Source organism: Mobula birostris, unplaced genomic scaffold (genome assembly GCF_030028105.1).
Source record: "Mobula birostris isolate sMobBir1 unplaced genomic scaffold, sMobBir1.hap1 scaffold_751, whole genome shotgun sequence".
NCBI classification, from domain to species: Eukaryota; Metazoa; Chordata; class Chondrichthyes; order Myliobatiformes; family Myliobatidae; genus Mobula; species Mobula birostris.
In genome coordinates this window covers 92290-119897 of record NW_027278468.1, presented here as the reverse complement: position 1 = coordinate 119897, position 27608 = coordinate 92290, and the positions used below count along the sequence as shown (strand labels likewise).

General features: G+C 49.3%; 2 protein-coding genes across 6 annotated transcripts; one reads left to right on the top strand and one right to left on the bottom strand.

Annotated features, from left to right (window-relative positions):
* Positions 1-2612: 2612 nt before the first annotated feature.
* On the bottom strand, positions 2613-25642 carry LOC140193730 (poly [ADP-ribose] polymerase 2-like). Of its 3 annotated transcripts, XR_011884918.1 has the most exons (6): positions 25525-25642; positions 24413-24537; positions 22647-22752; positions 19367-19524; positions 9778-9904; positions 2613-3205 (listed from the first exon to the last, which is right to left on the bottom strand). XR_011884918.1 is itself a non-coding variant. In XM_072250899.1 (4 exons), the coding sequence occupies exons 1-4, from the start codon at positions 25594-25596 to the stop codon at positions 19501-19503; spliced, it is 327 nt and encodes a 108-aa protein (XP_072107000.1). In that variant the 5' UTR covers positions 25597-25642; the 3' UTR covers positions 18923-19500. The 3 variants fall into 3 exon arrangements, 2 of the variants coding, with proteins under 2 accessions (XP_072107000.1, XP_072106999.1); XM_072250899.1 differs by lacking the exons at positions 2613-3205; positions 9778-9904 and having other exon boundaries at positions 18923-19524; XM_072250898.1 differs by lacking the exons at positions 2613-3205; positions 9778-9904; positions 19367-19524 and having other exon boundaries at positions 21006-22752.
* On the top strand, positions 4271-18977 carry LOC140193729 (protein lifeguard 1-like). Of its 3 annotated transcripts, none has more exons than XM_072250896.1 (7): positions 4271-4520; positions 7319-7409; positions 8856-8950; positions 14968-15168; positions 15806-15934; positions 18021-18164; positions 18579-18975. In XM_072250896.1, the coding sequence occupies exons 2-7, from the start codon at positions 7346-7348 to the stop codon at positions 18738-18740; spliced, it is 795 nt and encodes a 264-aa protein (XP_072106997.1). In that variant the 5' UTR covers positions 4271-4520; positions 7319-7345; the 3' UTR covers positions 18741-18975. The 3 variants fall into 3 exon arrangements, with proteins under 3 accessions (XP_072106997.1, XP_072106998.1, XP_072106995.1); XM_072250894.1 differs by having other exon boundaries at positions 4272-4516; positions 18579-18974; XM_072250897.1 differs by lacking the exon at positions 14968-15168 and having other exon boundaries at positions 4271-4516; positions 18579-18977.
* Positions 25643-27608: the final 1966 nt, after the last annotated feature.

Below are 27608 nucleotides of genomic sequence, written 5' to 3'. Positions count from 1 at the left end.
CCATTATCAGGGACCCCCATCACCCAATTCATGCATTCAGAGGTTGTTGTCATGGTACCTCTCAGCCAGATTTTTAATCTCCCTCCTATGTACTGATTCGTCACCAACTTTGATTCAGCTTGTGACAGTGGTGATATCAGCAATCTTGAATATGGGATTGGAGCAGTTCTTAGGCGCACGCAGTCACAGTGAGCAGAACAAGGGGGCTAAACACACAGCCTTGTGGTGCACTTGTGTTAATGGAGATGTTGTTGTCAATTCAAATTGACTGGGGTCAGCAAGTGAGATAATCGAGGATCCAATTGTGCAAGGAGGTATTGAGGTCAAGGTGTTGAAGCTTATTGATTCGTTTTGAGCAGATGATAGTATTGAATGCTGAGTTGTGGTCGATAAAGAGCATCCTGGTGTATGCATCTTTGCTGTCTAGATCTTCCAGGGTTGAGTTAAGAGCCAATGAAATGGCATCTGCTGTGGACCTGTTGTGCCAGTGGGCAAACTGGAATGGGTCCAAGTTGCTTCTCAGGCAGGAATGATTATGTTTCATCACCAAACTCTCAAAGCATCACTGTGGATGTAAATGTTACTGGACGATGAAGTGGAGTGGAATACTGTAAGTGGAGTGCTGTAAGGGATTGGTGCTGTGCATTGTTGTTTGTCACCTATATCAACGATCTGGATGATAATATGGTTAATCAGCAAATTTGCAGATGACACCAAGATGGGAGGTGTAGTTGTCAGCATGGAAGACGAGCGAAGCTTGCAGTGGGATCTGGACCAGCTGGAAAAATGAGCTGAGAAAATAGCAGATGGAATTTAATGTAGACAAGTGTGAGGTGTGGCATTTTGGGAGTACCGACTAAGGTAGGTCTTGCACAGTGAGTAGTGGGTCACTGAGGAGAGCAGTAGAACAAAAGGATCTGGGAATACAGGTCCATAATTGATTGAAAGTGTCATCACAGGCCATTAGGGCTGTAAGGAAAACTTTTGGCACATTGAGCATTGAGTACAGGAGTTGGGATGTTATGTTGAAGTTGTATAAGACATTGGTAAGGTCTAAATTGGAGTACTGCAGGCAGTTCTGCTCGTCTACCAACAGGAAAGATGTAAATAAAACTGAACGAGTACAGAGAAAAGTTAAAAGGTTGTCGCTGGGACAGAAGGACCTGAGTTTAGAGGAAACACTGAATAGGTTAGAAATTTATTCCCTAAAATGTAGAAGATTAAGGAGAGATTTGATATACAAGATTATGAGGGGTATAGGTAGGGTAAATGCAAGCACTGTGAAACTACAACTAGAGGCCATGGGTTAAGGGTGGAAGGTGAAATGTTTAAGGGAACATGAGGAGAAACATATTCACTCAGGTAGGTGGTCAGAGTGTGAAATGAGATGCCAGCATAAGTGGTCGATTCACTTTTGATTTCAACGTTTAAGAGAATCTTGGTTAGGTACATGGATGGGAGGGGAATGGAGGGCTCTGGTCCGGGTGTAGGTCAATGGACTAGGCAGCTTAAAAGGTTCAGCATAGACTAGATAGGCTGAAAGGCCTGTTTTGTGGTGACGTTTCCTATGACTCTATGATAGTCATTGAGGCAGGTTACCATGTTCTTGTTGGGCACCAGTATAATTGAAGCATGTGGGTAGACCAGACTCCCGGAGTGAGTGGTTAAAGATCTCAGTGAGCAGCACAGATCGTTAATACTTGGCTAGGTACCCCATTTGGACCCGAGCTTTCCTTGGCTCCACCCTTCTGAAGGATGCTGTCATGTTGGCCGCACAGACTGAAATCATTGGAGGCTGCATGAGTTCCTCCATGGTTTCATGATCAAAGTGAGCCAAGAAGGCATTGGGCTCATCTGAAAGCAAAGCCCTATTATCACCTATGTCACTTGATTCCACTTGGTAAACTCTGCCACAGGTGTCCACGGTAATGAATTTAAAGTATTCAGCACTTATTGGCCAAATAAATTCCTTTTCATCTCTATTCTAAGGGGGACATCCTTTGATTTAAGGCTGTGCCCTCTGGTCCTAGACTCTCCTACCATTGAAAACATCCTTTCCACATACACTCTATTAAGGCCTTTCAATATTCTGTAGGTTTCAATGAGATTCCCCTCATTGTTCTGAACTCCTGTGAGTACAGACCCAAAGTCAAAAGATGTTCTTCATATGTTAAGCCTTTCACTCCAGGATCATTATTGTGAACCTCCTCAGGACCCTCTCCAATGCCAGCACATTCTTCATTCTACACTGAGCCCAAAACTGCATACAAAACTCCAAATGCGGAGTGTAGTGCCTGTGTGCAGGGTGTTTTTGTCGATGTGTACTGTGTAGTGTTGGTTTGCAGCGTGTGTGGTGTGCCTGTGCGTAGTGGGTGCCGCATAGTCCCAAAGGACTGAATGGACTGGAGTGTGAGGAAAATACCAAACATCCACTTTCTCCAGGGGATCTTCCAGAGGGAATAGATACCAGGTTCCATAAACTGACCAGTTTCTTCAAAAAATAAATAAAGTTGACTAATAGGATTTTTTTTTCTGATTATGAAGACACGCAGTCCTCTTTTATTGTCATTTAGTAATGCATGCATTAAGAAATGATACAATATTTCCTCCAGTGTGATATCACAAAACACAGGACAAACCAAGACTGAAAAAACTGACAAAACCACTTAATTATAGCATATAGTTACAAACAGTGAACGATACCATAACTTGATGAAGAAGTCCGTGAGCACAGTAAAGTTCAAAGTTTCTCAAATGTCCCACATCTCACGCAGATGGGAGAAGGAAGAAAAACCCTCCCTGCCATGCTGACCACAATCCGACTCTGAGTCATCCAAAAAATTCAAGCTCTGATCAGCTCTCCGACACCGAGTACTGAGCGCCATCTCTGTCCGAACGATTCGACCTCCTTCTCAGTTGCCAAAAGCAGGCAAGGCTGGGGATTTTGAGGCCGACCCTCCAAAAGATTCCCAACCACACAGTAACGACAGCAGTGGACGGGCGTTTCAGAAATTTCTCCAGATGTTCCTCTGTGCTTTCACGTCCATTCTCCATCAAATCAGAATTGTCCACATCCCCTATTTAACAGATACGACATCATTTTTCACCGGAGAGCTGCGCACATGCAGGCGAGCTGCCATCTTCTCCTCCCGCCTCCAAGTAAAGATTTGGCCTTCAAGTAAAGATTGTACACAGGAGCTGGCCTCTGGGTGGGGGAAAGACAGAGAGAGATCCACCACAGAAACAGTCTCTTCGGGCCATCCAGTTCCTACTGACCACCAATCCCATTCCTATCAGTCCCACACCCAGATTCTACCCCTCAGCCACACCGAGGGACAATTCACGGCAGCTGATTAACCCACCAACCCATATGACTCTGGGATGTGGGTGGGGACCAGTATTCTTGGGGGAAACTATGGGGTCACAGGAAGAGCATGCAATCTCCACACACACACACACACACACACACACACACACACACACACACCACACACACAGCAGAGGCTGGGGTCAAATCTGAGTCTCTGGAGCTGTAAGACTGAGAAGGGAAAAGAGGGAGAAATGGATGGTCAAGAGAGACAGATTGAAGAGGCAGACAGTGGGATAGAGAGAGGGAAAGGGATACCGAGGGAAGAGAGAGGGGAAAGAGAAAGAGGGCAAGTGAGGGATGGAGAGAGAGAGGGAGAGAGGGAGAGAGGGAGAGAGGGAGAGAGGGAGGGAGGGAGGGAGGGAGGGAGGGAGAGAGGGAGAGAGGGAGAGAGGGAGAGAGGGAGAGAGGGAGTGGTGAGATGGCAAAGGGGGAGAAAGCTGGTGGAGAAAAGCGGAAGGAAAGAGGAGGGAAGATATTGTAGAGAGAGGGAGAGGGGATGAGAAAGGAGGAGAAAGAAAAAATGAGGATGGTGGTGCAGAGGGGGAGAGTGCAAAGGTGAGAAAAGGGAGAGGAGAAAAGGAAGGAAAAGGGCGGTAAAGAGGGAGAGAGGATAGAGAAGGGAAAGGGAGGGGGAGAGAGAAAAATGTGGCAGAGAGGGATGGGGAGTGGTAGGGAAAGGAAAATGGGAGGGAGGGAGTGGGGGAGAGGGGAAATAGAAGAGAAAGGGATGGAGAAGGGAGAGAGGGGGAGGGAGAAGGCAAAGGAAAAGGGAGGGAGAGGCAGTTGAGAGAGAGGAGGAGGACAGAGAAGGTGCTTGGAGTGAAATTCATCTCATGTGACAGGCAGTGGCTGCAGGAGGAAGTATGGGGTTGTGAAACAGCACGATCCACATCCACTGGGCCTTCCACCACTTCCCCTCCCCCTCACATAATCTGTCCTGTCTCTCCGGAGCCATCTGCCCAGGGCAACTTCAAAGGAGGCTCGAGTGTTGGCAAAATCTGGGCACAGAGCCCTGCTTCGGAGGCATCAGCGGCTGCAGAGCGACAAACGAAACAGCTGGAGGATCTTGGGGTCGGGCAGCGTCTGTGAAGGGAAATCTGTGGGTTGAGACTCTGCGTCAGGACTGAGAGTGGAGACGAGCAGATGGTAGGTACGGAGGGGTAAGGCAGAGGCAGGCAGATGTCCGTGACCTGAACTTCGTTCACTCCTTACCACCCAGAACTATTGCTCCTTTATTCATGGAACATGGAAACAGGCCCTTTCGGGGCTACTTGTCCATGCTTCCCGATCTTGTCCCATTTGCCCATATTCCTCTCAACCTACTCTGTCCATGTACCTGTCCACATGACTCTTAAACATTGTGATGATCCTTGCCTCTACCACCTCCTGTAACAGATCATTCCACACACCCACCACCCTCCTCGGTCTTCTATTTCTAGACCCAGCTGCCCTGGGGAAATGACTATGACCATAAGGTCTCCCCTCAGTCTCTTTTGCTCCAGGGAAAAATGTGCCAGGCTGATTAGTGTCTCCAAATAAGTCCAACCCTCTGGATCTGGTAACACCCTGGTGAATCTCCTCCGCCTTCTCCCTAACACAGCCACATCCCTCCAGTACAGCCGTGAGCAGAACTTCATACCGTACACCAGGCCTCCTCTCACCCATGGAATCTTGTCTGTCCGCTGAGAGGTGAGAATGGTAGGAGAGTCACTGTGGACCTCTCTCTCTGCTACTCTGTACATCTCTATCGCTCTCATTTTCTCTCTACCTTTCCCCACCTCTCTCTTTCACACTCATTCTCTCCCTCCCTTGCTTTCTATCCCAGTACCTTTCACTCCCTCTCGCTCACCTTAAACCTGAGCACCTAGGTTCCAGACTCCTCTACCCTGGGAGAGGGCGGCTGGGAAGATTTCCCTGAAATTACAGGGGCTGCCCGAGGTGGGGGCAGCCACCCGCCATTCTCACGTTCCCCACAACCACTGCTGTCTGAGTGTGAACAAGATCCATACTGACTTCCTACCGCAGCCCGGCTTCCCCCTTTGAGACACAGCAGCCTGCCGCCCGTGGCCCCATCGGATCTCAGCTGAGAGGGCGGGATGGAGCATCCCAGCAGACAGGACGGAGGCCATGAGACCCAGACCTTAAACTCAAACTCAAGCCTCTCCGGGAGTGATGGTCGTGGTGGGAAAGGGACGGGGAGGGGGTGGGGGGGGGAGGACGGAGATTTAAGTTGAAAAGTGGGAGGGTGATAGGGGAGAGGAGGAGTGGGAATCTGTAAGGAGAGAGTGGGGAGAGGAGTGGGGGACATGTGGGGAGCAGACGGCTGTGGAGGTGGTGTTATGGATTGACTGGTGGTTGAACTCCCTCTCTCTGCACTACAACCTCCAGTATTCAACTCCACCCCCCCTCCCCTGCCATCTTTCAAAATGTCTTTTCTTCCGGTCTCCCTCTCGTCGTTTCTGCAGGCAATGGAAACCTTGAGCAACTCACACAAACTGCCGGAGGAGCTCAGGAAGTCAGGCAACTTCAATGCAGGGGAATGGACAATTGTTGTTTCAGGCCTGGACCCTTTATCAGCAGAGTATTAGTCCCCTCTATAGATGCTGCTTGATCTGCTCAGATCTACCAGCATTTTGTGTTGGTGTCTCTGTCTCTCTTTCCCTCAGTTTCTCACTCTCACCATCGTTGTTTACCTCCATCTTGCCCCTCGCATCCCCCTTTCCTTTATCCTTTCCATCTTCCTTTCTATCCTTTCCTGCTTTCCCCTCCCTTCCCCTCTCCCTTTCCCCCTTCCCCATTACTCCCCCCTTCAGTACCTGTGGGAGGGGTAGAAACTGCCTTATGACACGTGCGTAACAGAAAATGAAGTTTGGGGGAGGAGTTGTGTGATGTCACATCCAGTGCACCCTCCCCACCCAATCCTATTGAATTGACCACCACCCCACCCTGGAAACAACAGGAGAAGTAGGGAGGGGGCTGAAACTTCTGCCCTTTCCATCCAGCTTCTACAGGTCCTGGAACAGGTTAGGGAGGGGATGGGAAGGAGGAGGATAGTCTCAGTCCTAACCCTCACCACCAGGGGTACTGAGCCCATGGCTTAACTTCGTGGAAGCCTGGCCTCAAAGATACCAGAACAAGCTCCAGACCGTTGACCCAACTCTACTGCAACCACAGATCAAGGTCTGCGAACAGGTCCTTCAGCCCATCCTAGCTGTGCCGACCAAGGTAGACCCATCTAAGCCAGTCCCACATTCCCGTGGTTGGCCCAGATCCCTAGACACCTTTCCTGTCCAAGTGTCTTTCAGATGTTGTAATTGTATCCACCTCTACCACCTCCGCTGGCAGCTTGCTCACAACCCACCACCCCCGTGTGCAAAAAAATTAACCCTCAAACTTCTATTAAATCTTTCCTCTCTCAAACTTATGCCCTCTAGTTCTTGGGAAAAAGATTATGTATATTTACCCTATCTTGTGATTTGATACTCCTCTGTAACATCACCTCTCAGTCCCCTACACTATAAGGAATACTACCTATCAGAATGGTCTCCTTCATTGCCCCTGCCTGCCTTCTCACCAAATGCTGTCAGACATTGAAAAGGGTAGGGGGTAGGTAGGATGGAGAGTGAGGGAGAGGGAAGGGATAGGGAAGAAGTTGAGGGAAAAGAAAGGAGGGAGGGTAATGGTGGGGGAAGGAGGGAGTTGAGGGAGAAGGGGGAAGGAGAGGGGAGGGGAAGGAGAGGGGAGGGGAAGGAGAGGGGAGGTGAGGGTGAAGGTGAGAGGGGGAGGGGGAGAGTGTGAAGGGGTGAGAGGGTGGGGGGGAAGGGAAGGGAGAGGTGGGAGGGGGGAGGGAGAGGTGGGAGACTGACCCTAAGGGTTGAGGGTAGGGTAGGGACAGAGGGGATGGTTTCAGCTATCGCCCCGACCTGATGACATCCCTCCTCTCCGCAGGAGCCGCCTCCTTCAGCAGCACCTACTATGAGCTCCGAAAACAATGACAAGACGACCCTCGTCCACAACGAGGTGTCTGCTGCCTGGAGAGGTAATGGTGCTGCGCAGGGTGACCCAATCAAGCTACTGGTGTCTCTGCAGAGCATTTCCCAACCAGCGCATATGTGGAGTAACAGGGAACTTGTGGTTTAACAGTCCTACACATCAAACATTCACAGACTGAGGGATTGTATATGGTGGGAGTGAATGGGAAGGGGTGGGGTCCATTGGGATTGTGTACGGTGGGAGTGAATGGGAAGGGATGGGGTCCATTGGGATTGTGTATGTTGGGAGTGAATGGGAAGGAGTGGGGTCCATTGGGATTGTGTATGGTGGGAGTGAATGGGAAGGGGTGGGGTCCATTGGGATTGTGTATGATGGGAGTGAATGGGAAGGGGTGGGGTCCATTGGGATTGTGTATGGTGGGAGTGAATGGGAAGGTGTGGGGTCCATTGGAATTGTGGGCAGTGGGAGTGAATGGGAAGGGGTGGGGTCCATTGGGATTGTGTATGATGGGAGTGAATGGGAAGGGGTGGGGTCCATTGGGATTGTGTATAGTGGGAGTGAATGAGAAGGGGTGGGGTCCATTGGGATTGTGTATGGTGGGAGTGAATGGGAAGGTGTGGGGTCTGTTGGGATTGTGTATGGTAGGAGTGAATGGGAAGGGATGGGGTCCATTGGGATTGTGTATGGTGGGTGTGAATGGGAAGGGGTGGGGTCTGTTGGGGTTGTGGATGGTGGGAGTGAATGGGAAGGGGTGGGGTCCATTGGGATTGTGTATGGTGGGAGTGAATGGGAAGGGGTGGGGTCCATTGGGATTGTGTATGGTGGGAGTGAATGGGAAGGGGTGGGGTCCATTGGGATTGTGTATGGTAGGAGTGAATGGGAAGGGATGGGGTCCATTGGGATTGTGTATAGTAGGAGTGAAATGGAAGGCATGGAGTCCATTGGAATTGTGGGCAGTGGGAGTGAATGGGAAGGGGTGGGGTCTGTTGGGATTGTGTATGGTGGGAGTGAATGGGAAGGGGTGGGGTCTGTTGGGATTGTGTATGGTGGGAGTGAATGGGAAGGGGTGGGGTCTGTTGGGATTGTGTATGGTGGGAGTGAATGGGAAGGGGTGGGGTCTGTTGGATTGTGTATGGTAGGAGTGAATGGGAAGGGATGGGGTCCATTGAGATTGTGGGCAGTGGGAGTGAATGGGAAGGGGTGGGGTCTGTTGGATTGTGTACGGTGGGAGTGAATGGGAAGGCATGGGGTCCATTGGGATTATAGGCAGTGGGAGTGAATGGGAAGGCATGGGGTCCATTGGGATTATGGGCAGTGGGAGTGAATGGCAAGGGATGGGGACTGCTGCGATTGGACAGCCAGGCAAAATCAGAGTCAGCTATCTCACCATCGCACTTCAAATTCAGGAGCTGACCCCACCTGTGCCAGCACAAGGATGGAGGAACCTCAGGAAGGTATGGCTGTAACTAACCAGAATCTTGTCCGTTCACAGCACCCGAAGAGGTACCACCCAGTTACACGAGCAACTCTGAAATGTTCCACCAGAGTCTAGACGATCAGAAAATCCAGCGTCACTTCATCAGAAAGGTAAGAGAAGTGAGGGTGTGGTGAGAATGTTAGTTGGAGAAACCAGAGTGGATGGAGTCCTACACTGTCACTGGGAATGAGTGATGGGGTGGTGCGGAGGGAGCCTCATCCTGTGCCTGACCCTGTCGGTGGGTGTATGTGAGATGGGATGGTGTGAAGGGAGCATCAGCACGTGTCTGATTCTGACACTGGGAGTGTGTGATGGGACAGTGTGGAGGGAGCCTCAACATGTAGCTGACCATGTCACCGGGCGTGTGTGACAGGATGATGTAGAGGGAGCCTCTTCCTGTGTCACGTAAGAATGGAATGGCAGTTGTCACTGGGATCTTTCACGTGCACGTAGATTGGGGTGTATGGGTCGTTCAGGAAGCCATACCACCTTTGTCTTGTCGTGTTCATTCTGGGGCAGCTCACTCACCTTTGGACACCACCAGACACTCAGCTCTCATTTGTGTTTCCAAGTAGCTGTTTGCAATTGATAGCAGCCACACTGCTGCATGCAGCTTTGACAGGTGGGCTAAACCAGATGAGAGTACCTGGAGAGCCTCATGATCTGATGAGATAGGGACATGCTTATCCTAGCATGTGGTCAGCTCTGGCAGACTGCGGATGAGAACAACAGTGACATCCAATGGCCAGGAGGGTGCTCCTGCCATGCTTCATGCAGAGCAAAGGACATGATAAAGCACAGAGGAAGTCCTGCTCATCCATTGCAACCAAAAAAGTCACCAGTTTATGACAACTACTTGAAACACTGGACCTGAACTTTTGAGGTTGAGAGAGTGGAACTGCCCCAGTGTAACAGGTTTTCCACTTTAAAAACTCACCAGCACAGATCTCCTGGATATGACAGACAACCAACAGATTGAGTGAATCAAGTTCGCCTTAGTAATCTTGAGGAGGACTTCAGAGAATACATCAGAGATAGCTTTCTTGAACAGCAAGTTAGTGAACCTACAAGGGAAAATGCTATCTTAGATTTTGTCCTGTGCAATAAGGCAGGTAAAATTAAATATCTTGCAGTTAGGGACTATCTTGGAAAGAGTGATCACAGTATGATTCAATTCCTCATGCACTTGTATAATAGACCACAAGACATAGAATTAGATGATTTGGCCCATTGATTCTGCTCTGCTACTGATCATGGTTTTTTTCCCCCCCTCTCAATCCAATTCTCCTACCTTCTCTCCCTGTAACTTTAACTGACCCTCCTGCTTTAAATGTATCCAATGACTTGGCTTCCACAACCATCTGTAGCAAGAATTTCTACAGATTCACCACCCTCTGGCTAAAGAAATTCCTCCTTTCTTCTTTTCAGGAACAGCTTCTTCCCCTCATCCGTCTATTTCCTAAATGGACATTGAACCCATGAACACTACATCACTTTTTTAATATACAATTATTTCTGTTTTTGCACAATTTTAATCTACTCAATATATGTATTACGTAAATTGAATTATTGATTTATTATTATTTTCTTCTTCTATATTACGTACTGCATTGAACTGCTGCTGCTAAGTTAACAAATTTCATGACACGTGCCGGTGATAATAAATCAGATTCTGAAGGGCCATTCTTGTCCTCTGAGGCTGTGCCCTTTGGTCCTAGATTCACCTAATTTAGGAAACATCCTCTCTGCATACACTCTGATTAAGCCTTTCAATATTCAGTAGGTTTCCCAGAGACCCCCCTCTCCCCATTATTCTAAATTCTAGTGAGCACAGGCCCAGAGTCTTCATATGTTAACCTTTTTCATTCCCAGGACCATTTCTGTCACCTTCAACAGGACCCCACCACTAAGCACATCTTTCCCTCTCCGCTTTCCGCAGGGGTCGGTCCCTCCGTGACTCCCTGATCCACATGTCCCTCCCCACGGATCTCCCACCTGGCACTTATCCCTGCTACACCTGTCCCTACACCTCCTCTCTTGCCACCATTCAGGGCCCCAAACAGTCCTTCCAGGTGAGGCAACACTTCACTTGTGAGTCTGTTGGAGTCATCTATTGCATCTGGTGCGGCCTCCTGTACATTGGTGAAACCCGATGCAGATTGGGGGACCGCTTTGTCCGCCACAACAAACAGGATCTCCCGGTAGCCACCCACTTCAACTCTGCTTCCCATTTCCATTCGGATATGTCCATACATGGCAGCCTCTACTGCCATGATGAGGCTAAACTCAGGTTGGAGGAGCAACACCTCATATACCATCTAGGTAGTCTCCAGCCCCTTGGTATGAATATAGAATTCTCCAACTTCCGGTAATTCCCTCCCCCTATCCCTATGTCACTCTGCCCCCTCCCCCAGCTGCCTACCACCTCCCTCATGGTTCCACCTCCTTCTAGTACCCATTGTGCTTTCTCCTATTCCTTCTTCACCTTTCCTGCCTATCACCGCCCTGCTTCCCCTGCTCCACCCCTTTATCTTTCCCCTTACTGGTTTTCACCTGGAACCTACCAGCCTTCTCCTTCCCACCCTCCCCGCACCTTCTTTTTAGGGCCTCTGCCCCTTCCCTCTACAGTCCTTACGAAGGGTTCCCGCCCGAAACATTGACTGATCATTTCCACGGATGCTGCCCGACCTGCTGAGTTCCTCCAGCGTTTTGTGAGTGTTGCTTTGACCCCAGCATCTGCAGATTATTTTGTGTTTACCATTTTCGTAAACCTCCTCCGGATCCTTTCCAATGCCACTCTTCTTAGGTAATCATCACAATACTCCAGGTGTAGTCTGACCAGCACTTCAGCATATTACGAAATTCCTCCTTGTCTCTCTTTGAAAGGGGCATCCTTCTATTCTGAGGCTGTAGTCCTAGACTCTCCCATGATTGGATACATCCTCTCCGCAACAGATCGATCTACAACCAGTCTATTATGCCCTAAAGAAGGGAGGATACAATGGGATGAGGGAGGAGCTGGCTAGTGTGGACTGGGATCATAAACCTTATTGTGGGACAGTTGAGGAACAGTGGAAGTCTTTGTAAGAGGTTTTTCATGGTGCTCAACAAAAGCATGTTCCAGTTAATAGCAAGGACTGTAAGGCCAAGGAGGGCTGGCCTGGATAACTGAGGAAATAAAAGAAAGCATCAAATTAAAAGCTCATGAATACAAAATCTGCCAAGAGTAGCGGGAAGTTGGAGGATTGGAAAACTGTCAAGAAGCAACAAAGAACCACTGAGCAAGCAATAAAGAAAGGGACAGTAGATTATGAAAATACACTGGCACAAAATATAAAAAACAAATAGTAAAATATTTGTAATTATATAAAGTAGAAAAGGGTGGCTAAAGTGAACTTCAAAGAAGGATAAATTAATATTAAGAAATGTGTGGAAATGATTGAGGCCTTAAATGACTATTTCATGGTGGAAAGCATGTCTCATATGCTAAAGAAAGATATCATGGACGCATTGGGAGATGAGGATGCCGATACGATTACTGTCACTAAAGAGGTAGTGATGAGCCTGAAGGTAGACAAACTATGTTCTTATGGGATTCATTAGGGTATTGAAAGAAATGGCAGAAGTTATAGTAGATACAAAATTTACCAAATTTCTCTGGACTCTGGGTGGGTGCTGGTGGATTGGAAGACAGTGAATGAGACATCAGTATTTTAAAAAAAAACTGGGCATCTATAGGCCGGTTAGCTTCATGTCTGTAGTCAGGAAACTGCTTGAAACTATCATTAAGGAAGTTGTTTGAGTCGATTGTCAAGGATGAGGTTATGGAGTACCTAGAGGTACATGACAAGATAGGGAGAACTCAGCACAGTTTCCTTAAAGGAAAATCCTGCCTGACAAACCTATTGCAATTTTTGGAGGAAATTACAAGTAGGCTAGACAAGGGAGATGCAGTGGATGTTGTGTATTTGGATTTTCAGAAGGCCTTGGCCAAGATGCCGCACATGAGGCTGCTAAACAAGATAAGAGCCCATGGAATTACGGGAAAGTTACATATGTGGATAGAGCGTTCGCTGATTGGCAGGAAACAGAGAGTGGGAATAAAGCGATCCTATTCTGGTTGGCTGCCGGTTACCAGTGGTGTTCCACAGGGGTCTGTGTTGGTGCTGCTCCTTTTTACGTTGTACATCAACGATTTGGATTATGGAATAGATGGCTTTGTGGCTAAGTTTGCTGATGATACAAAGATAGTGGAGGGGCCGGTAGTGCTGAGGAAACACAGAGTCTGCAGAGAGACTTGGATAGATTGGGAGAATGGGCAAAGAAGTGGCAAAAGAAATACAATGTTGGAAAGTGTATGGTTATGCACTTTGGCAGAAGAAATAAACGGGCAGACTATTATTTAAGTGGGGAGAGAATTCAAAGTTCTGAGATGCAACGGGACTTGGGAGTGCTCGTGCAGGATACCCTTAAGGTTAACCTCCAGGTTGAGTCGGTGGTGAAGAAGGCGAATGCAATGTTGGCATTCATTTCTAGAGGAAGAGAGTACAGGAGCAGGGATGTGATATTGAGGCTCTATAAGGCACTGGCAAGACTTTACTTGGAGTAGTGTGTGCAGTTTTGGGCTCCTTCTTTAAGAAAGGATATGCTGATGTTGGAGAGGGTTCAGAGAAGATTCAATAGAATGATTCCGGGAATGAGAGGGTTAACATATGAGGAACGTTTGCCAGCTCTTGGACTGTACTCCTTGGAGTTTAGAAGAATGAGGGGGGACCTCGTAGAAACATTTCGAATGCTGAAAGGCATGGACAGAGTGGATGTGGCAATATTGTTTCCCATGGTGGGGGGAGTCTAGTACGAGAGGGCATGACTTAGGGATTGAAGGGCGCCCATTCAGAACAGAGATACAAAGGAATTTTTTTTAGCCAGAGGGTGGTGAATCTGTGGAATTTGTTGCCACGGGCGGCAGTGGAGGCCAAGTCATTGGGTGTATTTAAGGTGGAGATCGATAGGTATCTGAGTAGCCAGGGCATCAAAGGTTATGGTGAGAAGGTGGGGAAGTGGGACTAAATGGGAGACTGGATCAGCTCATGATAAAATGGCGGAGCAGACTCGATGAGCCGAATAGCTGACTTCTGCTCCTTTGTCTTATGGTCTTATATCAAGACAAGTGCTTCCATTAGGCAGATGGAACATCATTTCCATGATACATGAATTCATGAAGAACAGGTGTTATGCAACAAACTTACCAGAGTTCTGGACTCAAAGGATATAATGAGCACAGTAGACAGAGGGGAACAGATCCTCTGAAATGTAACACCAAAGAATTTAACATTGCTGATGCTGACCAGAAAGGAATAGCTCATGGACCCCGAGCTTCCTCCCGAAGTCAATAATCAGTTCTTTGGTCTTATTGACAGGGAGTGAGAGGTTGTGGCCCGTCTCACCATCTCCATCCTATATGCTCATTCGTCACCACCTTTCATTCAGCCAACAGCAGTGCTGTCATTAGCAAACTTAAATATGGCATTAGTGCTTCACCTCCCAGTCATAAGTATAATACTGGTTTTAGAGGCAGTGAGGAGAAGGTTCACCAGGTTGATTCAGAGATGAGGTAGTTAGCCCATGAGGAAGATTGGGTCACCTGCTGGAATTCAGAAGACTGAATTTTATATACTCTCAACCACACAGTGTGTCTCACAGAATCATATACAATTATGATAGGGACAGATAAGCTACAGACAGGAAAGTTGTTTCCTCCGGTATGTGTGACTAGAACGAGGGGGGTATAACCTCAAGATCTGTGGGTTAGATTTAACACAGAAAGTACTTTTCCCACAGAGTAGTGAACCTGTGGAATTCTCGGCCCATGGAAGCAGTGCAGGCTGCTTCATTAAATATATTGAAGGCATAGTTAGGTTTTTGCATTGCAGGGGAATTAAGGGTTATGACAAAAAGGTAAGTAGGTGGAGATGAATCCAAGGCCAGGTCGGCCATGATCTTATTGAATGGTGGAGTACATTTGACAGGCTAAATGGCCGACTCCTGTTCCCTTCTTATGGCTCTTTCCCTGGGAGTGCGTGGCGGGACAGGATTGAGGGAGCCTCATACTGTGTCCTCTCCCCAGGTGTTTGTGATTCTGGGTGTACAGTTGCTCTTCACCTTTGGTCTGGTCTGCACCTTCACCTTCTCATCAGACATCAAGGTCTTTGTCCAGAAAACCCCAGCGATATACTATCCCTCCTTCGCAGTCTTCCTTGTCACCCTCATCACTCTGGCCTACTGCAAAAGCGTTCAGCGCCGATACCCTTGGAACATCATCTGCCTGGTAAGACCCATGGTCTCTCTCCTCACTTGTCCTCCCCCTTCTCACTCCTTCTGCCCCTCCTCACCTCACTCATCCAAACCACATATCATTCCACCCTCACTCCCTTGACCCTCTCGATATCCTGCCTCTCCTCCCCCTTGTCATTTCCTCTGTCACCTCTTTTTTTCCCTCTCCCTTCGCCACTTTCCTCTCTCCCTCTCTCCAACCCAACTCACACCCACCTGCTTACCCTCTGCTGTGCAACTCTCAGGGGAAGGGGGAGAGAGAGGGGAGAGGGGGTGAGAGGGGGCGAGGTGAGAGGCGGCAGAGGGGGAAGGGGTAGGGAGAGTGGGGTAGGGGATGGAGAGGAGGGGAGTGGGGAGAGAGGGGAGGGGGAGGGGGGAGAGAGGGGAGGGGGGAGAGAGGGGAGGGGGGAGAGAGGGGAGGGGGGAGAGAGAAAGAAAGATGACGTGCAAAAGGTTGTGATGGAGTGACAGAAAGAGAAAGGACAAGTGAGGCAGATAGACTGAAAGACTGAGGGACAGGAAAGGTGAGAGAGCAAAGAGGGAGGAAGGACGAGCTAGACATGGACAGGTTGTGGATCTTGTCTTCTGCTCCCGTTCTGGACTCCACCTGACCTACTGTACTCCTTCTGCAGGCCTTCCTGACCCTCAGCCTCTCCTACATGGTCGCTATGGTAGCCTCCTTCAATGACATCTCCTCTGTTATGATTGCTCTGGGCAGCACGGTGGCTGTGTGTCTCGGCATCATCCTCTTCTCCAGTCAGGTGAGTCCCCTTGTCCTACACAGCAGTTCATTTGGCCCTTCTCGTCCGCGCCAGCTTGCGGAACAGTCCCATTCTCCCATTCTGCAGGTGGGAAGGACATGGTTGCACTGGAGAGAGGGTGAAGATGCCCCAGGATGTTACTGGGAGTAGAGGACTTTAGGTAGAGGGAGGGACTGTTTTCTGTGGAGGAAACAGCGTTGAGGGGTGATCCGGTAGAGGTTTATAAAATCTGACAATGGATAAAGCAGACCATCACGTAAGGAAGAGAAAACGTCGACATAGAGAGCGCAAGAGGAGAGAGGTTCGGCTCCGGTGATACAGGGTCCTAATGAAAGTGCCCCCGGGATATTGTGTAAAAGTCTGGTCTCTCGACCCAAGGAAGGGAAAGCCTGAGTCAGAGGTTCACTGAATTGCTTCCTAGAATGGTGGTGGTGGATTGTCCCATTTGGAGAGATTAAATAGACCGGACCTGTACTCTCTGGGGTTGGGAGAATGACAGAACTCATTGAAATCCCTCCAGGGCGAGACAGGTGAGTGTGGGGGATGGGGTTTCCCGATGACTGGATATGCCAGGCCCGGTGGTGGTGGTGTGGGGAGGGGGGGGGGTGTTCTCCATCTCAGGTTCAGGGCCATTCAGGACAGATGAGGAGAGATTCTTCTCCTGCCCCAGTGGAGGGAGAACCTCTGGAAATCTCTCCCCGAGGGTAGAGAAGGAGGACTCTATTGATGAGTTCAGTTGAAACAGAGACCAAGAGAACAATGGAATCAAATGCCACAGACTTGACCTCATTGAATGGTGATCAGGTTCCATTCAGAAGCGAGATTGGACACTTGGTCGAGTGGTGCCACAGTAACAACCTCTCACTCAGCATCAGCAAAACTAAAAAGCTGATTGTTTGACTTTAGCAAAGGCAAAGAGGGTGAACACGCACCAGTCTACACGGGGGGAAATCAGCAGTGGAGAGAATTGGTAGCTATAAATTCCTGTTTGTTTACATATCGAATCACTCCTGCCAGGCTCAGCACATAGGAGCAATCACGAGGAAAGGCGCCAATGTCTTTACTTACACTTGGTTTGTCACTGAACACTTCTGCAGATGCGCTATTGGAAACATTCTGGCTGGTTGCATCACAGCCAGGTACTACAACTCGTATGCACAGAAACTTAAGCAGCTGAAGAGATCACAGGCACATCAGAATCCACAGGAGTCGATACATCAAGATGACACTATCCATTATTGAAGATCCTCACCATCTCATGCCATATTCTCACAGCTACCATCAGGAAGACGATAAAGAAGCCTGAAGTCCCACGCCTCCAGGTCCATCTCTCTGCCAAGAGAACTTTTCTATCCCCGAGTAACCACCTCTCTGGTCAGGAGGACTTCTCTTGCACAGGAAGAGCTCTCTGCCCTTGGGTCACCAGCTCTTAGGTCAGAAGAGCTTAAGTGTTCCTGGATAACCACCTCTCTCGTCAGGTGGACCTCCCTGTCCATGGGTAACCACCACTTTGGTGATGAGAAGCCCTCTGTCTCTGGATAACCACGTCTCTGGTCAGGAGAACAATTTTATCCTTGGGTAACCAACTCTCCGGTCAGGTGGACCTCTGTCCTCGGGTAACACCTCTCTGGTCAGGAGGATGTCTCCGTCTCTGGGTAACCACCCCCTCTGGCCAGGTGGACCTCTCGGACATTGGGTAGCCGCCTCTTCGATCACGAGGACCTCTCCATCATAGGGTAATCACTCCCTGATCAAACAAAACCCTCCGTACCTGGGTATATACCTCTCTGGGCAAGAGGACCTACGGGTAATCACCTCACTGGGGAGGACCTCTGTCCTTGGGTACCACTTTTCTGGTCAGGAGGGACTCTTTGTCCCTGGGCAACCACCTCTCTGCCAATGGAACCTTAACCGCATGGGATGTCCCACACTTGGGAAGGTTGGGTCTTCAGTGATGGTGAGGAAGATTGGAAGATAACTTGCTCATGTATAGATGGACTTGAGCAGGTGACAATAAACTTATCTTTCAGTTCTCCCTGACGCTAACTTTGTTTTTTTTCTCCCTCTCCCTTCCACCTGCCCCTAGACCCGGCTCGACTTGACCTGCTGTTATGGCTTCCTCCTAGTCTTATCGATTGTGGTTTTCATGTTTGGATTCTTCTGCATCTTCTTCTACAACCAAGTACTGCAAGTGGTCTATGGGTCCTTGGGAGCTCTGCTCTTCTCGCTGGTGAGTACAGGGTATAGGATACTGCCTTTCTTCATCCACCTCTGGGAACACCATTCCCCACACCCTAACCCCTCCCCCCCCACCAACAGTTGGGCGAGGAAGCACATTTTTTTGTCCAGTCTGGACAACAGAGTGCTCAGAATAGAGGGTCTTTTGAAGACTTTATAGTTTGGAGACAGCTAGTTAAATGGAAAGTGAAGCACTCTCCATACTGTCTCGTCAAATAGGGACAAGGTCAGACTCAGTCTGCACCATCCCACACCCCAGGACCAGATCAGATATGGTGAGATTCTCCCAGGGACAGGGTCAGACATAGGGTGAGGCTCTCTCCACATCAGGTCACAGGGGCAAGGAATGCTGCTCTCCCGCCACAACCGCACTCCCCACTACCCACCCCTCTTCTTTTCCTTCCAGTTTCTGGCTGTTGACATCCAGCTTGTACTGGGCAACAAACAGTTTGAGCTGAGCCCCGAAGATTATGTCCTTGCTGTACTGATCCTCTACTTGGACATCATCAACATCTTCATTTACCTGCTGATGATCGTGAGCGCATACGGCAGGGGGAAGATGTCCTGAGATCAGTGGTGTGGAGAGGGAGACTGGTCCAACCACAGAGGGCATGTTGTGCACTTCAGGGGACTGGCATATTGGGATGCTGCAGCCTTTCCTACACCCCAAACCCAATGGGAACCTCTGCTGCACCTTCCTCTTCCCTCCCACTCGCTTCCAATCCAACCTGCTTCGTCCCCACCCACCCCATCCCTCACCTGGTTTAAGTGCAGCAAAACTGTCTTATCATTAATAAAGTATTTTTCATAACTTGGCTTTGAGGGGAACTGGTTGGGGGCGGTGTTTGGGTGGGTGGAACCTGCGAGCCACTTCCTCCCCCACCCCCATGTACATTACCTCTGCCCCCTGCACAGGTACTGTAGACAGGAGAGGCTTGAAGGGATGTTGGTAAACTTCAGGCAAATGGCCACTGGGTGCCTTGGTCAGCACGGTTGAGTTGGGCTGCAGGACCTGTTTCTGTGCTATACAATGTGGCTCCGTCTCCCCGACTCAACAGGTTTATCCTCTCTTCCCATCACACAGTAATGCAGCAGGGAGGCACACCCTTCAACTCAACATACCTAACTGAGCTGGTCCCATCTGCCAGCGTTTCAACCATGTCCCTGTAAAACCTTTCCCAACTTTTCACCCACCATTTGGTTAGGAATTATTGGAGAATGAAGTCAGGGAGATAGTCCAATCACACTCTCTCTCCTTAACCGAGATGCAGGTCAGGTGGCATCGGTGAACGGAAAGGACCAGTTTTGGATGAGACCCTTCAGTTTCTTCAGTCACACTGAGCATCTTCGTTCTGTCTGTCGCAAAAGGTACATTCGTCAGGCACCCCCTCACCATCCACCAAAAGTAGCGAAACATTTTAATTCCAATTTCCATTCACAAGTTGGTCTATGGCCTCTTCTTGTGCTGAGATGAGGCCACCCTCAGGGAGGAGGAGCAACACCTTGTATTAAATCTGGGTAGCCTCCAACCTGATGGCATGAATATCAATCTCTCTTTTGGTAAAAAAGAAACTACTCCCCTCCCTTCTTACTCTTATTTCCCACTCTGACCTTTTACCTCTTCTCATCTGCCTGGGTTCCCTTCGATCTGTGGTTCACTCTCCTCTCAGATTCCTTCTTCTCCAGCTCTTTACCTTCCCCACCCACATGGCTTCGCTTATCTATCACCTTCCAGCAAGTCTCCTTCCCCTCCCCTACTTTTTCATTCTGCCGTCTTCCCCCTTCCTTCTCTGTGCTGAAGAAGAGTCACTGCTACGATGAGGCTGAAGCCACTCTCAGGTTAGAGGAGCAATACTTTATATTCTGTATTCTTCAACCAGAAGGTACAAACATTGATTTCCCTAACTTCCATTACATGCTTCCCCCGCCCCTTCTCTTTTTTTCCATTCCCCATTTTGGTTCCCCTCTCTTCTCAGCTGCGCATCACTTCGTTGCCTTAATACCACAGACCTCTCCTACTGGATTCCTTCTTCAGCCTTTTATCTCTTCCAGCTCTCACCTCCTTGCTTCCCACATCATTCCCTCTCCCTACCACCCACCCATTTTGCCTCCCTCTCATCTAGTCTCACCTATCAGCTTAACCTACTCTCCCTCACCCCCCTTCTGCCCACTTCCTCTCCAGTTCTGATGATGAAGGGTCCCAACCCGAAATGTCAACTGTTCATTCCCCACCACAGATTCTGCCTGAATTCCTCCAGCCTTTTGTGTGTTGCTCAAGATTTACAAGCATCTGCAGAATCTGTTGTCTCTCCTTACCCACCAATCAGAAGGGACATTCCATCTCCCTGATTGGATGGCACACACATCGATTGGATGGTACACTAACACTCCTCTTCCGATTGGATGGTACACTAACACTCCTCTTCCGATTGGATGGTACACTCATGCTCCCTTTCCATGATTGGACATTTCATTCCCTCCTGTCCTCAAACACAAATTAGGCAGTGAACTCACTCACCTCTTGCTCAGCAACTGGACAGAACCCTCACTGCCACTCACCGACTGGATGGGACACTCACAGTGCCGCTCATCGATTGGACAGAACACTCACACTGCCACTTTCTGATTGGACAGGACACTGTCCCCTCACTTGCTGATTGGATAGTGCCCCTTTCCTCAACAAGAACCCAAGCCCAATTTTAAAAACACACCACTCCATGTCAAAACAAAGCACACAAGTTTGTATTTTCTTCTTACAAATGTATCAAACTTATGGTAACCAGCCTCCCCTACATACACCGTGTAAGTTCCTTCTTCCAGCACCCAAACCCGCCCCCGAGGACGGTCACCTCCCCCCCCCCCCACTCCTTCTCTGCCCCAGACGTGGCCCTCTGGCATCCAGCTGGAGAAGGAAGGAGGCAGGTTACCTCATGAGGAGAGGTCAGACAGGCCAGGTCTGAAGCCATCCAGGGAGGGAAAAGGGGACTGGATTGAAATACATCCCATCCTGGGACTGGCATGATGACACGGTGTGTTTTCCTTCCTGTGCGAGGATCTGGAACTGGTAGGAGGAGAGGGTAGGTCACCATACAAAAACAAGGGGATCGCTCTTTAATGATGGAGAACAGAGGGTGATATTTTATTTTGGGTTGGATGGATCTTGGGAATTCCTACCCTCAGGGGAAGGTGGGAATGGAATGTGGGGATATCTGTAAGGTCAAGGGAAGACGGATTCTCAGTGAGGGTCCGGGGGGGGGGGGGCGTGCAATTGGAGAGGAACATGAGGTCTAGATTGCTGTCAGGTGGACTGTGACCTTGTAAGAATTGGGTTCAGTCTGAAGAAGGGCTGAATGGTCTCCTGATTCCAAATTGCGTTGCCATAGGATGCTCTAAGTTGTTGAACAATCAGCTGAATCGGTTTTGGGGATAACCGCTGGAATGTGGTTTCCTATGCTTCTGGATTTGCCTCCTGAGCTAACTCATCAGCATACAGGCCTGAACTCCTGGCTCAGGGGCCAGACCCACCTTAGCAGGGTGGTACAGAGTATCGTGGGTCAGTTTCCTGAGGAGGGAGGAGGTTCCCTTACTGGGTTAAACCTGAAATTGTTGTGATTTAGGGGAACAAGAGCCAGTCTTATTGAAAGGTGCGAGGTCGTGGGGAGAGGGCTTAATGGGCGAAATGCTAAGAGGGTGTTTCTCTAGTGGGGGAAGATTCCAGAACTGGGTGGTGGGGGGGGGGTGGGGGGGGGTGGCACAGTCTCTGTTATATTGTGTAGAGACCTGGTCTCCCGACCCAAGGAGGGGGATATTGTGACAAAGGAAGTACAGGAGGACAGCGGTCCTCTTAAGCTTGGGTCTCTTGGTGAGACCACCCCTGCAATATTGTGCACAGGTCTGGGCACCCAACCTTAGGAAGTGGAGGTGTGTGACAGAGGGAACACAGAGAAGGTTTACCAGCTCGGTCCCTGGGATGGGGACGGGGGATTACCCATGCAGAAAGATTAAGCAGACCAGGCCTGTCCTCTCTGGGGTTTGGGACAATGACAGGATAACTCATTCAGAACCCTCCTGAGGCACAACAGATAACAGAGTAGGTGAGGGGGATGGGGTTTCCTCCTTACTGTCCCAGACCAGAGGGGAGGTAGGAGGTCACTCAGAACAAGGGTTTGCTGGTCAGAATAGATGGGTAGAGATTCTCTCCTGCCTCCCCCACCCCCTAGAGGGAGGCGAATCTTTGGAAATCTCTCCCCCAGAGGGAGATGTGGGTCGATGAGTTTTGGATATGAAGGAAATTGGTAGAATGTTAATGTCAGTCTGACAGAACAAGGGGTGGGTGGTTTGACCCCCAGCATCTGCCTCTGATGGAGAGGCCAGCAGCCCTTGCTGAGGAGGTCCTCGTGGATAACAATTGCCCAGCTGCTCACCACAGGGAGACAAAGTCGAATTGCACCTTGAGCAGGTACCTCATGCGCACCTGGGCGGGCTGGTAGACCACATATTCGTTGTAGTTTAGGGTGTAACCATGGCGGTTCTTCACTCCTGTCTCCTTCCCGGGGCCCATGGGGACCATCACACCATCTCTGTAGAGCAGGGGATGGGAGGAGAAGGCAGTGAGATGGGGGATGGAGGGCAGGTGATGAAATCGTGAGGAGTGGGAGCGGAGCAGGAGGAGGTGGGGGTGGGGTGGAGGAGGAGGTGGGGGTGGGTTGGAGGAGGAGGTGGGGTGGGGTGCAGGAGGTGGTGGGGTGGGGTGGAGGAGGGGGTGGGGTGGGGTGGAGCAGGGGGAATGGGGTGGAGGGTAGGGAGGGAAGAACAAGAGAACATCAAAATCATAAGAAAGGAACCAGGGCTTGAACAATCTCCCCTGACCTTGGGCCCTGTCCATGCACCCATTCCCAGGGAAAAAGTCTCACCACCCCATCTTATCCTTGCAACTTAATCTCTCCTGCCCACATTCCCATCAACTCCCCAGGCCTATATACTGGGTGACAATTCCCAGTGGCCGATTAACGCACATGTCTCTGGGACATGGGAGGGAACTGAAGCCCTTGGGGGAATCCCACAGGGTCACAGGGGAGAACACAGAAGCTCCTCTCATACACACACACACACACACACACGCGCGCGCGAGGTGGTGGAGGTGGGAATTGAACCCGGATCTCCGGCTCTGTTGGACAGCAGCTCTCACCGCTGGGCCAAGTGCCAGCTCTCAGACACTCACCCAGCTGAGAGCTTACATTTGCTTCCCTGGGAAAGTGCAGACTGCAGCTCTGCACAGTCCGGAGCGGCGGTTGTTCTCTATGGCAGACACTCACAGCTTGTGCTGGAGTGCGCAGTGCCGGAATCGCTGGACGAGCACCTGAAAGACCCCAAGCCCTTCACTTCTGCTGGCTTCCAACTGGGCAGAATCTCCCCTCCACCCCCCCCCCCACTTATTTAAGGCTCTGCTTCACCCACCACCTCCTCTAGGGGCAATTAAATGCTAACCAAGATGAGATGCAAAACTCAACCTGCACGTATGTGAATCTGGGTCTCATCATCCTGCAAAGCCATTCCTCCCATTCTGCACTTACTAGCTCATATTCATTCAAGGTCAGGGGAGGTTGTTCAGATGTCCGGAGTCATGGAGTTACACAGCACAAAAACCGGGCCGTTGGTCCAATTCACCCACATTACCTGAACAAGTCCCACTTGCCTGCATTTGACTCACATCCCTCTAAACCCTTCCTAACCATATACCTGACCAAATGTCTCTTAAATGTTGTAATTGCATTCCACCTCTGGCCGTTTGTTTCACATACCCATCTCCTTCTTTGAAAGACTGCCCCTTTAAATCTTCCCCCTCTCATCTTTTACCCATGCCCTCTGCTCTCTTGCTGGGGGAAAAGGCCGTCACCATCTATCTTATCCCTCATGATTTTATAAACTTCTGTAGAATCAGGATTCACTCGAGCCAGTCCTGCCTCTCCTTACAACTCACACCCTCTGGCCCCAGCAACACCCTCGTGAATCTTATCTGCTCCAGTTCTAGGCTCACCTGCCCTGGGGGAGAAGACATCTCTGGCCTGGCAGAGAGGCACCGAACAGCCTCCCCTGCCCTTTCCTAGGGAGGAAGTATCACAGCAGGAAGGGTCACGCTGTTATTGGACACAGCAAATCCCCTAGGGTTTTCTGTGAGCGATACTTTGGGGAAGGGGGTGGGAGGCAGAGAGAGAGAGACAGGAGCACTGAAGTACTTACAGGCTCACGCTATTGACCTCCTTGGGGGCCACACGTCCCAAGCCCATGGTGCTATGCTTTCCTGCAGGCAGATGGTCAGCACCAGCATCAGCAGTCAGCAATTCGTTACAGTTCCCGAGGGCGACCTAACCATGCAGCGGGCGGCAAAGCAGTGGGGATTAGATTGAAGATCAGTTTTACATAATCACGTGTACATCGAAACACAGTGAAATACACCGCCTTGTGTCAATGTGCTGGGGGGGGCAGGCTGCAAGCATTGCCGTGCTTCCAGTGCAAACATAGCATGTGCACAATTTACTAACCCTAACCCACACGAGTTTGGAACGTGGGAGGAAACCGGAGCACTCGGAGGAAATCCACGGGGTCACGGGAACGATGTACTAACTCCTTACGGACAGTGGCAGTAAATGAACGTCGTGTGGTAATCGCTGGCATTGTAAAGCATTGCACTAACTTTAATGCTGCTGTGCTGCTAAACCACACTCCCCAGGAGTTTCACTTAGAATTATACGGAAACTCGGATGTGGGAGTGACTAGCCGGGATTCAATCCTAGGGTTCGGAGGGTTTATATAAAGAATAACGGATCAGCAGGAGCGAGTTACAGACTGGAGTTCAGGTGGTTTATATGTAGAATAATAGATCCCCAGGAGTGAGTTACAGGCTGGGATCTAATCCTGGAGTTAACGGTGCCTATAAATACACAGAATAACACATCCCTGCAATTCAGGTGGTTATATGCACAATAACAGACCACTGGGAGTGAGTTACATGCTGGGATTTAATCCAGAAGTTTGGTGGGTTTATAACAGATCCCTAAGCGAGGTACAGGCTGGGATCTGATCCAGGAGTTCAGGAGTTTATATATAGGAAAACTGATACCCAAGAGTGAGTTACAGGTTGGGATCTAATCCAGGGGTTCAGGGGTGTTTATATGTACATAAAATAACAGACCCCTGGGAATGAGTTGCAGGCTGGAATTTAATCCAGGGGTTTGCGTAGTTATATATAGAATAACAGATTTTCAGGAATGAGTTGCTGGCTGAGATTTAATCCAGGGACAAAAAAGATATTTGTTCTTGGTTCTCATTCTGGAGATTCCTGATATCCTTACCTCGCACAGCAGTAACAATCCCAGGTTATGTTCTCGAGTGGCAAAGCAATAATTGGCACTCTTTGAGGACATGTCAGCGAAGTATATCCCCTTGCCGAACTGCAGGGAAAGGGGTTGGGTTGAAGAAGGAGAATGAGAGAGAGAGAGAGAGAAAAGGAGAGAGACACATGAATGGAAGCTTGAAAACTGCAGGACTAAAGGGAATTGATCAGATTACAGTACAGGTGTCCCCCGCTTTTCCAACGTTCACTTTACGAAACCTCACTGTTACAAAAGACCTACATTAGTTACCTGTTTTTGCTAACAGAAGGTGTTTTCACTGTTACAGAAAAAAAGCAGTGTGTGAAAAAAAAGGCAGCGCGCGCGCCCCCCGAGCAGCCGCTCTCCCCCAGATTCAGAACGGCATTCTCGCTGGCATTGCTTAAACACGTGCCTGTGAGCAGCCGTTTGCAAGATGAGTTCTAAGGTATTGGAAAAGCCTGAAAGAGCTCGTAAGGGTGTTGCACTTAGCGTAAAACTAGACATAATTAAGCGTTTTGATCGTGGTGAACGAAGTAAGGACAAAGTGAGTTTGGCTTGTGAAAGTTGATGAAGATGATGTTGAAGAGGTTTTGGCATCCCATGACCAAGAACTGATGCAACTGCAAGAGGAAAGGATAACAATCAAAACTGAATGCAGTAGCGAACGGACCGAAAGTGAAGTCGTCCAGGAACTGAACGTGAGGCAACTACGTGAGATTTTCGCTGCAATGATAAAGTATGACTTTAATTTTGAAAGGGTAAGTCGGTTTAGGGCATATTTGCAGGATGGTTTGAGTGCTTACAAAGAACTGTATGATCTAAAAATGCGCGAGGCTAAGCAATCAAGCAAGCCTTCCACATCAGCCACAGCAGACAACGAACCTTGACCTTCGACGTCGAGGCAGGCAGACATAGGAGAAGATGACCTCCCTAGCCTCATGGAAACAGACGATGAGATGACACCCCAATGTCCTGCCACCCCAAACTCTGAGCCGCGAACAGATACCGATCCACGGAGAATGCAGCGGTAGCCAGGAGGCACCCAGCACATTTTTAAGAAAAAAAAGCCGAAACAAACAAGCTAATTAATTGCATCGCCTCTGATCTGGGCCGACATTTACGTGCCCGGCGGGTACCTAATTAATTAGCTTGTTTATTTCGGCTTTTTTCTTAACGATGTGTTGGGTGCGTCCTGGGCACCGCTGGACTACTGCATGCTTCGCGGATCAGTATCGGGTCGCTGCCTGGAGGGTGGGGGCCACTGCACCACCCCAACCTCCAATGACTTAGCCTAACACACCATCATCAGTGTGCTCAGTACTGTCCCAATTCCGGTAAGTGATACTACACTGTACATACATTATTTCTACTTTATATCAGCTGTGTATTTTTACGTGTTATTTGGTATGATTTGGCAGCTCATAGCTTAAAGGTTACTGGAAAGTGCTTGCGCTGTGTTTTTGCTGAGAGCTCTTGTGTGAGATTTTCGCTACGGAGAACAGTGCCGGCAATTATTGTGGAAAAGTACTTCTACTTTATATAGGCTGTGTATTCATCATATCATTCCTGCTTTTACTATACATTACTGTTATTTTAGGTTTTGTGTGTTATTTGGCATGATTTGGTAGGTTATTTTTGGGTCTGCGAACGCTCACAAATTTTTCCCATATAAATAAATGGTAACTGATTCTTTGCTTTACGACATTCTGGCTTACGAACCGTTTCATCGGAACGCTGTACCTTCGGATGGCGGGGGAAACCTGTACCTGGAATTGAGGATAGTTCTACCATGAGGCAGACACTGATAAACCGCTAAGTGCAGAAATTATGTTTGAGAGCCTTGCTGTCTGTTCTCTGCCTCACTTGCTATCTCTACAGCTATTGGCTGCACCTCTATTTACATTCAAGGACACAGAAATACTGTTTTCGGCATTCTTGTGTCTGACACTGTCCCTGGCAATATGTGACGGAATGGTGTGGGGGGAAGCTGTTTAGGTAATATGTGATGGGACGGTGTCGGGGGAGCCTCACCTGTGTCTGCCCATATCAGCCTGTCTTTCAGG